This window comes from Merops nubicus, unplaced genomic scaffold (genome assembly GCF_000691845.1).
Source record: "Merops nubicus isolate BGI_N331 unplaced genomic scaffold, ASM69184v1 scaffold20365, whole genome shotgun sequence".
Lineage (NCBI taxonomy): Eukaryota > Metazoa > Chordata > Aves > Coraciiformes > Meropidae > Merops > Merops nubicus.
Genome location: NW_008607867.1, coordinates 22,383 through 36,385, shown reverse-complemented (window position 1 = coordinate 36,385; position 14,003 = coordinate 22,383). Strand labels below are relative to the sequence as shown.

Below are 14,003 nucleotides of genomic sequence, written 5' to 3'. Positions count from 1 at the left end.
GCTTATGTTGGTCTGGGCACATATCTGCCAAGCTTGCTCTCTGTAGTCAACCTGGTGAAGAACGTGCTAAGAGTGACGTGTTCATCTGCAGTGTTCCCTGATGGGTAAGTTGGATCTAACTGTCCTAAGTCAGTCAAGATCTATCTCAAATATTATTGTAATTTTTTTTTTATGCTGAAAAGATGTAGTTATGTCAAATCAGTCCCTGGAGCTGGTGCTTTCAGTTAAGAATGATTCTCTCTGCAATATGTCTATTCTGAACACTAACACAAATAGGCCAGGTCATTTCAGATGGCTGAGACCTGACTGGGAGGGGAACACCACCCTCAGGGCCATCCTGTCATATCTGGGGCAATTTTGAGGTCAGTCTCTTTGTCCTGCAGGGTGCCCATGTGTCTGCTTCAGAGTCTGTCTGTCCCTGGTGTGTCCGGACATGCTTATGACCTCTTGGTCAGGCATGCTGAGCTGTGTCCTCCAAACCCTCCTTTGCTCCTTCACCCAGGGAGGTTGGCTATGGCACTCTTCAGTCCTTGGCCTGTACATGACTGAGGCAGGTTTGGTGCCAAGACTTCTGCACCTCTCAGTGCAAAATTCCTGGAGATTGTATCTAACTTTAGTTATTTCCACTTTCCTTAAGACAAACTATTTTGTGTTGTGTGGCTTTATGCTGAAAAAGGAAAGGTGATGGGAACACCCAGGAGGATAAACTGCTGACTGGCTCATTGGGCTTCATCCTGCTTCTGACACCAGTATTTTCATTCAAGTTAAATCTGATCCCTGTCCTGAAAAAGCTGAGTTCCTTTTCTGATGTCAAAATACTGCGCCAAATATGAAATGTCTAAAATTAAGCAATGGAATATTGGCCAAACAGATACATGAAGTATATGATTGTATTCAGTCTTTTAATCAAGTTTATGTAGTTCAGCATTTATTATGACTTCAGCTGTTTACACAAAACCAATTTTCGCCCATTTTCTTTCCCCAAAACTTTAAACTTGATAGTTTTGATTGAAGAAACAAATTTTTCTGGTTTTATATTTTGCTGATTGCAGACTCATAGTGAGTAGTTGTACTCAGCTTGCACTGGTTTCAGTAAAGCCCACCGTGGAGCACATCTCAGCCTGCTTTCCACACATGCTGCCCACAGCACGTTGTTAGTTTTGCACAGAAAAGGTCATAAAAATGGACTTTTCCATGCTGTCTTCACTGTATAAAGCAAGCATAGAGGTACCTACAATAGCTACCAAGTTTGGCCAAGTGACTGATATAACTGAGTCACATCACTTTCTTAATGTTGCCAGGTTTGCAAAACTGCATTTATGTGTGTGCTGGAGGGCAGGGCAATTTCTTGTTCAGTCTTGTACTTCGTTTTTAGTTGAAGACATTTTTCTCTTGGAAGTTCAAGATAGGATCCTCTGGTAACTGACACAGAGTGCTTACCCTTGTCTGCCTTTCAGACTAGGCGTGAATCCCTTTGTTATCAGAGGATAGGATTTCAATGTGTCCTATAAACTTTTGAATAACTAGTAACAATGGCCAGGATTCTGCAATTCATAATGCAGAAAATAAACAAAGGCAAATGAAGCCTTTGATTAGTTAGATAGCTCAAAAAAAAATAATTACAATTGGAATCTTATTTTATTAATTTTAAAATATGAAAAAAAAATTATGATTATTTTTGTTACTGTAATGTTAATTTTTAAACATTATCTCTATATCATTAATCCTCACTTTATGAAACTAATTTTCTCCATTTAACAGTAGAAGTTAGACTTGAACATTCAAGGCCAAATTTTCAGAAATTCCATGTAACAATTTTGTCTTCTAATCACATGCTTAGTCTGCAACTATTGTTGATTTTGCCTATGTGAACTGGCAGGCAAATGTGAATTTAGAACCACATTTAAAGATAAGTTAAATCATGTTTGTGGCTAAAGAACCTGGAAAATCTAACCTAATGTAGCTGATGTGTAACACTCATAATTTGAATTCAGTGATTCTGAAATGAGCAACCACGTGTGTTTTTAAAGTGTTTTTAAACCCAGTTTCACTCATCTCATATGCAGTGGTCAACAAGGGCTTTCACCTGGTGTCATCCCAGTCCAAATCTCCCAGTACACACCAGCAGTTCCTACCTTAAGTAGGACCGATGCCACACACAGCTTGATGTAAACAAATAGGTCTGGGTTTGGTCAAGTATCAGCTTGACGTATCTCCACATGGGGTGGAAGAACAGGGCAGGCAGTGATAAAGAGGGAGGGACAGAAGGAGGGAAAGGAACTGAGACTTTACAGAACTCGGTCTGCAGAGTGCACTGGTAGAACAAGAAGGAAGATCACCTTTCCCAAGATCCACTACCTTTTTTTTTAATAGAGGCAAGCTGATAAATCTGCTCAGAAATGTTGACAATAAGTCAAGCTTTGGTAGTCCTCATCTTTTTTTTGTTAATTGTTGAATTTTTCAAACTGCAAAAGGCACGCAAGCAATTTCCTCCTGGACCAACTCCTCTCCCAGTGCTTGGAAACTTGGTGCAGCTGAAATTTCAGTTTCATCGGGATCTTCTGATGGAGGTATTTCTTTTAAGCTGCTCTTAATTGGTTAATCTTAGTCACAGCTTAAACAAAGCTGATGTTAATAGCAAAGTGAAGTTTTTAAGTCTTAGAATATTACAGACAAGTTATAGACATAGAGAGATCAACTTGATTCGTACATTTAGGTCACCTTCTTATGTAGAATATGTCATCTTCAGGAGAAACTTCATGACCTTAGGAATCGAATAAACTTGGAGACAGGGTTTCTGACTTATTGAAGTCAGAGAATACCAATAATCAAAAAGATGCTTCTTCACTGCTGATAACTCCATATGTGTTACTCTTACAAATTCTGATGCACTAGCATTGTCTAATTTGATCACAAAGTGGGTAATACAGTGTGCGTCTAGATGCTTGTAATATGGAAAAGGCATATGCTCCCCATACCCCAACACCTTCTTAAAAATATTTGTTTGCCACTTGTTTCTAGAGAAAGCTACTCCTCCCCCCGTACCCTGGCAGTAATTCTTCCAGTGGTTTGCAGATGACATCTCACTCAGATCTATGCTTGAGGCAGTACACACAGATCATTGAGTGCACAGACTCAGGCAGTGATGCTGTAACAGGGAAAAGAAAGCCAGTATCTAAAATATTTATGAGGAGAAGTGAGTGACAGGTGTGATTTATTGGATGTAATTCTGATGGCACCTTAGACACTGTCTGCCACCTCTTTTGTATTGTCATAGGTGAGTTGGAGCAGAGTCCCATTCTTGGACAAAGCTTTTTCCACAAATTATTGAATTTCCTCTGTCATACACCTGTCCCTGCTTGGACAACTCTGCTACCTGCAGTGGTCAGTGCTCTCCTCATTGCTTTGACGAAATCGTAGATTCAGCTGCAGCCCGGTGGCATTTCATGACCGTTGACTAATTTCTGGCTCCACCTTCTCTCTTGGACCACACAGAAGGAGCGCATTCAATCTGTTGGTTTCCTTTTCCAAAGGAAGGGCTAGCTGGAGCCACAGAGCCCCAGAGCGGTGCAGAGTGTGGCTGTTCAATTAACAAGGTACACATGATGGGGTTGGATGTGATGCAATGTAAAATATCAAGTGTTGCTGCAGCCTGAACTTTGGAAAGAAAATCACTTCCCTCAAGGTAAATAAAATTGGCTGCTGAAAGCCTTATTCTCAGGAAAAGAAAACCAGCCTCTTTCTGCTTCTAGCTATAATAATACTCATGGGATGATGTTCTCAGCAAAAAAAAATGACGACCGGGCCAGTGAATAGCAGGTGCAGTCCCTCTTTGTGGTTTGTGGGGTTTAATCTGTTCTTTCCTGGCACCTTTTCCTTTTCCTTTTCTCCTTTACCTTTTTACTTTTGCAGCTGGCAAAAACTCATGGTAACATATATACTTTGTGGTTCGGGTGGGCCCCGATGATCATACTGAACGGATATCAAGCAGTGAAGGATGGCATGACCATGCACCCTGAAGATGTTTCTGGGAGGATGTTGTCTCCTTTTGTCAGAGCACTAGCCAAAGGAAAAGGTGAGATTTTCCTGCCATAAACAGTGCACAAGTGTTGACTTGGCAAACTTCCCTGCCTTGTTAGATCCTCTACCGTCCTGTTCAGAATGCTCTTCCATCAGATGCTGTCCAAGTCCTCCATTAGCTCTTGAGAATAACTTCATTTGCTGTGATGCCTTTTGTACTGAGCTTTCCCAAGCCTGGTAAACACTCCAGATCAGGTTATTTCTAGGTGACCTTGTTCAAATGTTCAAGATGTGTGTCATCCCAGCTCAGAACTCGGCAATCCTGCCCTCCTCAGAGAATAATCCAATTTGCTGAACATGATTTTGCTGTACATTACATGAACGGAAATCTTGTTTATATGTTTGGTAACCATATATATTATGGTTGCCAAACACCTTTCATCATGAGCAAGAGACATGTAACACCCTCCTTGAGAAGACTCATTACTGTGTTTGCAGCCACTCTTAAATGTGTGGTGAATATCCTTTGACATGTGTGCCTCTGACACCTGAAAACCCACCTCTCCTTAGTGTGGTTCTGCAGTTTGGAGTCTTTCCTTTTTCCTCCCCTGCATTTGCGATACCGAAGCAAACGCAGATTGTTTAAAGCATCACCACCACAGCAGCAGTTTAGGGCTCTTCAGGTAACCACTAGTGCAATTTAACCATCAGTGGAATGGTATCCCTTCCAGAGGAGAAACAGGGCCTGAATGTCACCTGTCCCTCACCTTCATCACCTCAACATACAAGCGTCACGATAATTGATCTATGTCTCCATAAACATACTCTGGTCCTGTACAGCATTCTGTGGAAATTCATCCCATTATTCCTGTCTTGAGCATGATCAAGAGTATGGATAAAATAGATCTTCTAAAAAAGCATCTTAAGGTTTGATTTTTTTTTTCAGACATCAAGAAATGGAGCAGTCAACAAATCCTTAGATTGCTCTTTTCAAAGATTAACTGCAATCAATATTAAGAATATATGGTCTAGTTGTAGTCTGGCTGGATATGTTTGGCTGTGATTTCTGGTTACTGACAATTTCACATAAAGATACTTGTATCGCAAAGTATTCCCTGATTTACCCAATGCATTTAATAATATGTTTAAATGAATTGTTCATGTCTATGACAAATATTAATATGCCAGGGAAAACCTTCAGGTATTTTACTGGCAAGTGGCCGTTCCTGGAAGCGGCAGAGACGCTTTGGTATGATGACTCTACGCAGTCTGGGAATGGGGAAAAGAGTCCTGGAGAATCGAGTGCAAGAGGAGGCCTCTCACCTGGTGGAGTTCTTTGTGAACCTAAAAGGTATCTATCTGCTAAGAAATCAGACACTTCTCAGTCCTGGATCTCTATCTTCAGTAGACAAACTCACCTACCCCTTTCTAGGGTTTCTGGGGTTGGCATAGGTCCAGAATGATGTATCCAAACTTACCAAAGCCCCAAAAGCATAGTATCATTGGTGAGGCTTTCATTCTTAAAAAGCTGTCCATAAATCTAATGAGGTTGGGAACTTCTGAAATTTCACCTCTAGGGGCTTATCACTTGTCTGTGATGACTGTAAAATGCTCTGATGTCACTGCACTGCACAGCCAAGCCATTCTCAGACTGTCTACAGCAGGTAACTGAGTATTATTGCAGACCTTAGTCATTTCTCTGCACTTCAATGACGTTATGTGCCATGAGGTAAACTGGATATTTTAATGTCTGTCTAAGTAAGTGTTAGTAAGAGAATCAAAGAACTTAAGTAGATTTTCAGGTTGATCCTAAAGTCTAAGCAAGGATTATTTCTATCCAAATAATTTTTTTATAGATGTCTGTCTCATAACTTTAAAAAATCATCAGACAAAGATACGATGATATACTGTTCACAGCTGAGATTAATAATTATATCACAGAAACTGTGCAGTTCCTATCCATCTACTCCGCTTTTTAAATCTTCCAAAATTGCTTCAGTCTTTCTTCCTAAGAAGTATTTTACATTGTTGAATGTCTGTCACTGTCTTCTCTGACTTCATCTCCAGTGACTCTTCTTCCTTCTCACATTCTGACTTGGCTTCTTCCTCACAGCTGAGGACAGCAGATTTGATACGAAATCCTCTAACGTATCTTAGTTGTACAACATTATTTCACAGGAAGGGCTATGTGATTGACTGAGACCTATGAGGAGACAGTTTAGCAGCGTCCTCTGCTCTAAGACTGTGTTTTATTTTCATGAATACATATTAATGCCACATCCCCGTTCATGCCTCATCTGGATAAAGAGGACTTTTTATGTAATATCTAATAACATCTTGTCCTGTCTGTGTAAGGAACACCTGAAGAAAACACTGAAAGTGAAACCCAGTTACTGTGTTTGCAGGAAAACCTGTGGATCCTTCTTTCCCTCTTTTCCATTCTATTTCAAATGTAATTTGTGCTCTGGTTTTTGGATATCACTTCTCTGATGAGGACAAAACCTTCCATGAACTGATCAGTGCCACGGAGAATTTATTCAGATTTGTAGGCAGCTTTTTTTATAAGGTGAGTAAATAATATGCTTTTTTTCCGTCCTGAAATAGGTATAAAATGAAAGTGTGGATACAAAAATGGGTCTTCCCTAAGTAGAGAGCAACTGGCAAATGCAAACTGGTTGCTAAGAGGTGTCCTTGGGGACTTTAATAGTGACTCTTTGGTTTTCAGGCCACTTTAAAGTACTCTCTTGTTTCTTTGCAAATTTAGGGTTCACCTCTCTGACTCCTGAATTTAAGTCTTTCAGAATTTCTGTGACTGTTAGCAGAAACCTTTTCACTTAATTTGAGACTGGAGTTTGTAATAAATTTCAACTCTGTAGTACTGCTCCTCCCACCTTTATTTAATTCTCCAAAACTGGGTATCCCTGAATTCACTGTTCTGCTTTTTACTACTTTGCAAGTTGTATGCTGACAATTTTCTTTTTCTTTTTCTCCCTCACAAATAATAAAATATTCATTATGAAGATTTCCATTACTTCATCATAGCTCTCAATTGACACATTACAAAACCAAGACACACATTCTCTGACAGTCTCACAATTCAAGTTCTGTCAGAGATTTGTGGTAGGTACCTCCCACAATGTTTCACAAAGGCCAACTTTCCATTTGAAGTGTCTTGAAGGATGCCTGCAGTTTTTTTCCATGAATTAGACTTTGTGGTTTAGACCCTTAGAGAGGGACAAGCAGGGTGTAACAGGGACTGTGGATGGCATAGCAAATTCCACTGACACTTGAGTTCTATACGAAAAGGCAAACTCAAATGTTGATGTGGTAGTAAACATTTTAAACAAATATCATATGAGGGTAGCGCTATACAACTTTCCCACACTATAAAAATAGAAAAATTGGTGAAATTTGTAGATGACCAAAGCCAGAAGAACCTAACAATACAGTGGAAGTTCAGGATATCCTGTTGCAAGAGCTCATAAGCACTGTGGCCTAGAGTTATAAAAATGGAACAAACTGTAAAAATGCAAAATTAAATTATGAAACATATTAAGAATTAATGAGATTAATATCTGCGTAAAGCTTAGAACACTTCAGTGGATTAGTCAAGTAAACTTACTGACATGAGCAGAGTGTTGTCAGTACTGCCTAGACCCCTAGAAGTGTGCCAAAACTGCTAGTAAAGTTTTCCCACTTGATGACAAAAATCTACTCAGAGCAACACTAATGTGTTTATTCCACCATTAAAATCGCCAGACGGGACAATTCCTCATTCTGGTGTTTGTAAAAGTAGCTTTGTTACTAACAGAGAATTCACACCACTTCTTGTGTGTCACTCCTGCAGCTGTATGAAGTCTTACCCTGGCTGATGAGCCATCTTCCTGGCCCACATAAGAAAGCACTGTCCTCCTATGATGTCCTGTGCTCTTTCTCAAGGACAGAGATCAGAAGACATGTGGAGAGAGGGATACCAGATGAACCACAGGATTTCATTGACTTCTACCTGGCTGAGATCGAGAAAGTGAGTGTGTGTTCTGCCTGATAATACATTTTGTGTTACTGGTGGGACTCCGTGATGCCTCCCAGAAAGGCATCCAGTTTTACCTTTTAGTTACAAACAAATTTTATTCTAGTTACGAACAAATTACCACAAAGTATACTAGGGTGTGAGCTCTGCTTTCCATAAATATCCATGTGTATACTTCAAACCTGTAGTAAATATGAGAGAGGTTATGCCTCTAGGTTGCATAACTTGGGTAAATCACCTCTCCTACAGGAGAGTACCTCATGTTTACAAGGGGATTAAATGCACATGCATAGATAATTACCCTGACATAGCTGACAGGCATCTCTGGGTTTCAGTGTGTGTCCCAACACTGGGCTGTCCTCGGGCCTCGTGGGCTGGCACGTTCCCTTTCTGGGAGAGAAACATTTGTGGAGGATCTTTCCTTTACTGGAAACTCTGTCTAGGTCCTGGTCAGAGGAGATTCTTCATTCTCTAAAGGATCCCCAGGCTATCTTGAAATCCCTTGGTATCATTCCTGCAGCACCAACATGAAAGTAGTCCTCCAGCCCAGTCCCTTTCAGCAGCTGCACCTCAGCAATTCCAGCCTACTAAAGCTAAAGGAATTTATGTAGCTTCTACCTCCAGTCTTAAGCTTTCAGCTAGCCAGGCTGCCTTGTTCTCCCCGTGTTGCTTAATGGGCTCTGGAAGGAGCAGATATGTCCTCTTGTATATTGTATCTGAATGAGTACAAGATTTACAAAAATAAGCATTTTAGAGGCAAAGATGCAGTTTTCTTTGGTGTCAGGGAAGCAAGTTCTTGCAATCTGTTTATTCTAAAATGTTTTTGCCTGATGTATTTTCTCTAATTGGATTTATATATTATATTTATATTTATTATATTTATTAGCTTTAATTTCAACTTTTTGTAATCATCTTCAGTCTAAAGATGGGGTCAAGCCCAAGTATGATGAAGACAATTTGGTGTATGTTATAAATGATCTTTTCCTCGGTGGATCAGAGACCTCAAGCACAACATTGTACTGGGGGCTGCTCTATATGGTAGTGAACCCAGACATCCAAGGTGAGAGGGATTCTTGCTGTGAAATGCTGTAAGTACCATAAAATTTAATTATGGCTGAATATAATGAGTTGCAGGCACAAAAACCACTACCTGAACCTGGTTTTCACTCTCTGAAAACACAAAGAATGGCAGCAGAGGGAAAAATCAGAGGCCCATCCTATAACCTGAGCAAACCAGATGGCAAAAGCACTTGCAGTAAGACAAACGTTGGTTCTGTACAGCAACAAGTCAGTGAGGTGTTCTGTGTGGAGAGCTTGCAGGCTGACTGATGGCAGCAAGAGCAGAGATCAGAGCTCTAGTGTGAGACCTTTCTGCACCGTCGTTCAAGCAGGAGGAGTGCTAACACAGCTTTGCACTCGCAGCCTACACTCGCTTCCCCTCCTGGCACAACTCTCCTTGTTGAGCACACCAACACTCCCAACAACCCACTGGATCCCTGACTGGACAAACCAGCTGGACAGATCTTGGCAGGTTACGATCTAGGCTGCAGGTTGCCCTAGGGAAGGCCCATTGTCCTGGTAGAGATGTCTGCCTCTTCCTGTATCTTTTTTCTCAAGAACCAGGTAGAGAGATGCAGGATAATTTGCACAGTACAAACCCTTATACTTCCTTGGAGGATGCAGTAACTCCGTGCTGTCTTTGCTGAGTGCTTCCTGCACAAGGCTAGGCAGTGGACATCCACACAATATGGGTTGCTCAGGGCTGGCCTCACAGTTTCAGTAGAGCATATTCTGCATGTAACTGTCTGATGGTGTTGGCACCTAGTCTTTAAATAACTGGTAAAGTTCATTGCAGTTTGTTCACAAAGCAGCACACAAATCTTAGGAGATAACAAAACACAAATGTGGAATATCTGCAAGGGATGTAAAGACTGTAGAAACAGAAAAAGAAATTTAAGGGGTGGATTCTGGCTACCTGATATGTAGAGGTGGAGTTTTTGGGCAAGAACTGCTGGCAGTACACACAAACTGTGTACTGTTTGAGTTAATATTGCAGAAGAGGTTGCTTATCTAATTAATACCAATTCCATGAATGTCTCTGTAGATCCAGGCTGTTTCCTCATCAGAGAAAGGATATGGCCAGGGTTTAAGGATGACTCAGTTACTCCTGGGGCTGATGGCTCTTCCATCTGCTGTGCTTGAGCACTGAAAGCAAGGGAGAAACCTGTATTCCTGCAGCTTCAGTAGGAGGCTGAAAAGCCCGTGTCATTGAATGCCTATTTGCTTCCAAGGTTTTAGGCAGATTTGTGTGTTGTTTGTTCATACAGTATGTTGCCATAATTGGGCTGACTCTGCTCAACTCATGCCTTGCACTGGGAGTTAATATCAGAGGCATTTATGTCAATTCTGCAAGTGAGATTTAGATTTTGAGATAAAGAAAACTAATTAATCCCTATATACCTTCTAAACCTGGAGCTGAGTGACCCACCCTACACCCACCAACTATTCTGTAAGATAAACATTAGAGCTGGAATGAGTACAGTACAGTCCTTGCTCATGATTTTCGTCCACACTGTTGTTTTTTGTTTTGGTTTGTTTTTTTTTTTCCTGTTTACTTTTATTTTCACATATTAAACTCAAACATCATACTGAATCACAGGTTATAGACTTACTGTACTATGTTGAAGTAATAAATTTTCCTGTTGGTCTAAGAAAAGAGACCAGATGAAATATTTTATGCATTTTTCCCATCTGAAATGTTGACTCTGTCTCCACAGAGAAAGTGCAGAAGGAGCTGGATGCTGTTTTGGGTCCTTTCCAGTTAATTTCCTACGAGGATCGGAGAAAACTGCCCTACACAAATGCTGTGGTTCATGAGATCCAACGCTTCAGCAACATTGTCTTTGTTGGCTTGCCCAGGGTGTGTGTGAGGGACACAACATTGCTAGGATTCCCTGTCAAAAAGGTACAGACACGTTTTCAGCCTCTGCTGTTTCCCCAGCAGAGAGACATTTAGCTTTCCTTCCAGTTTTGTAACCCATTTTCCACCTATAAATTATTCTCCCTATAATCCAGGAAAGCAGCGCCTGGGGAAGGGTTACCATTTGTGGCTCCATGAAGTAAGCTTCTCACTCAGCATGTTGATGCTCAGACAGCTGGTGAGATCCATGCCACAGAAACCTCAGGCTTCTGCCCTGCTGATCAACAGCACAACTGCAGAGACCAGCTCTTGCATGGCTGGGGATGGATTGAAAGGAGAAACTGGCTTGCCAAAGCACCCAGTCTGGCACTGCCAGCACTCCTGGGATGGAGGAAGACTTGTGAGAGGATGGCTTATAGCTCCACTGACTGCATGAGCTAAAGGACCTGCCTGAATCTGTAACAGCTGAGAGACTGTTGGCTGCACCTGACAGTGAGAGACTTACTCCCAGATACTGCCTAAGACACATGCCAGTAAGGCACTTTTTGGAGTGACATAAACTATGCTGGCTGCAAATTCTCACTGTAACACACTAGCAAGAAACAGGAACTGGTTGATTTATTGCAAGTGAGATAGGAGAGATGGTCCTGGTGACCATTACTGGTAGCTTGGACCTACCCACCTAACTCATTTTACAGTGAAGGTTTCACTCCCTTCTGTCTTCTGACAACTGGGTAGCTAAGGCACACAAACTGGTCTTCTGGAAACAACCAGTAAAGAAGTCTGAAGTACTGCTGCCAAAAGAGCTTGGAGGTTGTTGTCAATGAAGTATTGCTGTTATTTCTGGATGCATTTCTTTCTTTCTCTTAAGCCTGAAAGGTTTCCAATCCTGGGACATGACTTAACAAGAGTCCTACTAGAGGTTTTATTAAGATTAGTAGTTAAAGTGGTCAGAGTGCAGTTGTACCAACATCACTAGTGCTGTTAACACCTACTGACATAGATGCAGGGCTGAGAACCAATAATTTCCAACTTGAAAAACTATAACCAAATCTGATTTTCTAGGAACATGTTCTTCCTAACCACACCTTATCTGCTCATTACAAAGAAATGGCAACAAGCAGCATTTTTTAGGCAGAAACTGATGGGTGACAGGCTAGCAGTTAGAACTGAATCAACAGTTTCTTCTTTGCAGGGCACCATCATTATGCCAAATATAGCATCTGTTCTGTATGACCCTGAGCAATGGGAAACGCCTCGACAGTTCAACCCTGGCCATTTTCTGGATAAAGAAGGAAACTTTGTACCTCGAGAAGCCTTCTTACCATTCTCAGCAGGTAAACTGGCAGTTTGAACTGACCCAACAGATCAGATGAAGAACACAGATGTGTGAGATTATAGTATTTCTTCAGATAACATGTTCTATCTCTGCTGTTTGCTGCTTTTAAAGAACAATATTGGCTTGTTTCTGCCAATGGAGATGCTTCAGTGCTGCTGGACCCCAAACTGTTCTCAGGACATGGTAGTGGGAATCCCACTCAAACTCCTGAACCTCCTAGGCTTGTTGCATGCTGCAGTCATCCACAGTTTTGTCTGCAGTATTCTTTATAGGTGTTTCCTTTCCTGGGAAGGAATGTGTCTTGTGTGTACTGGAGCTACTTGCAATCCCCTTTAAAGGAACAAACAACAAAAAAAGCAGAATGCATCCTGATAAATGGAGGATTAATCTCTTGCTTACAGAACTGAAAATCCAGTTCCAAAAGAAGGCGATAAGATAATTTACAGTTAAAGACCACACTTAGCAGTAAAGTTAGTACTCTGATGGTTTTGGTTTAGTTTCTCTGTTGATACAGCAGACCAGTCACTCAGATGTCTATCCAGGAGTGGGTTTTGATGCAAATGGATCTTTCTTTCCCTTTATTTGTCTGCTAATCTGGAAATGTGAATGCATTATTTACCTGTTCTGCACATCTCATTGGTTCCAATAAGGAACTTTTGGAAATTAATAGTAGGTCTCTTGCTTTGCCTGTAAAGCGATCAGGCTTTTATTCAATTGCAAATGTCCTTGCTAAGTAATTTTGATCTGCTGACTTCAGCTCACTAAGAAGGAATGTGCAAACAGCTGACAGATTCTTTGTGTGTGACCCTGAAGCTCATAAAGAAAAATAATTTTCTGCCAAGTCAAGCAAGGTCAAGAAAGAAATGGTGGTGGTATCTCAGGGATTTTGCTGAGATTTTTATTTGGTGTCTCCTAACCTATGATATTGGATGGGATCTTTCTGAGAAAGAATTCACAAAGGTTTAATTCTGTGGCTTAGATGGTCCTGGCCTTACACAAAAAGTCCCCACAACTCTCTGTTTATAATGCGAATGAACAAAGTGATTGGGAAATGGAAAATTTCCTGGCTACTCACTGTCCTTCCCCTCTCCCTTCTGCAGGGCACCGTGTGTGTTTGGGGGAGCACCTAGCAAGGACCGAGCTCTTTATTTTCTTTGCCAACCTGCTGCGGGCATTCACCTTCCGGCTCCCTGAGGGGGTGACCAAGATCAACACAGAGCCTATTTTTGGGGGTACGCTGCAGCCCCACCCATACAGGGTTTGTGCCATTCCACGCTAGGCTGCAGCACCTCACAGGCCAGCATGAGAGAGCCACCTTCACCTCAGTGAATTTCCTCTCAAATGTATAAAACTTCTAGTAGCCAGGATATTGATATTAGTCTATACCAGAGCTGTTGAGAAAGTGGATGAAAGCCAAGATCCAGACTACCAGTACTTTTGGGCTGGTCCTTGTGAAAGTCCCAGATACTCTTGGAAGGATCTTAACCATTTTCTTGGAGAGGCACCTGAAGTAAGATGCTGTGGTTCCCCGCTCAAGCCAACATGTTCTGTGTTCTTGTCCTACCCAAGCAAAATCATCATGATGTTCACTCCTGAGCAAACCTCAGTAACATTCAACAGAAGATCTCTGCAAGAGCTGAGCAGGTGTCATTTCTGTGAGTGGTTTGATGGCATCAAGTAATTTGACTCTGGAA

At 41.4% G+C, this 14,003-nt stretch overlaps 1 protein-coding gene across 1 annotated transcript; it reads left to right on the top strand.

The window, feature by feature from the left end:
* Positions 1 to 2,399: 2,399 nt before the first annotated feature.
* Positions 2,400 to 13,588, top strand: LOC103772765 (cytochrome P450 2J6-like). The gene is made up of 9 exons (XM_008940109.1): positions 2,400 to 2,570; positions 3,913 to 4,075; positions 5,222 to 5,371; positions 6,426 to 6,586; positions 7,868 to 8,044; positions 8,969 to 9,110; positions 10,828 to 11,015; positions 12,166 to 12,307; positions 13,410 to 13,588. Exons 1-9 carry the CDS (start codon positions 2,400 to 2,402, stop codon positions 13,586 to 13,588), a joined length of 1,473 nt encoding a protein of 490 aa, XP_008938357.1.
* The last annotated feature ends 415 nt before the right edge of the window (positions 13,589 to 14,003 follow it).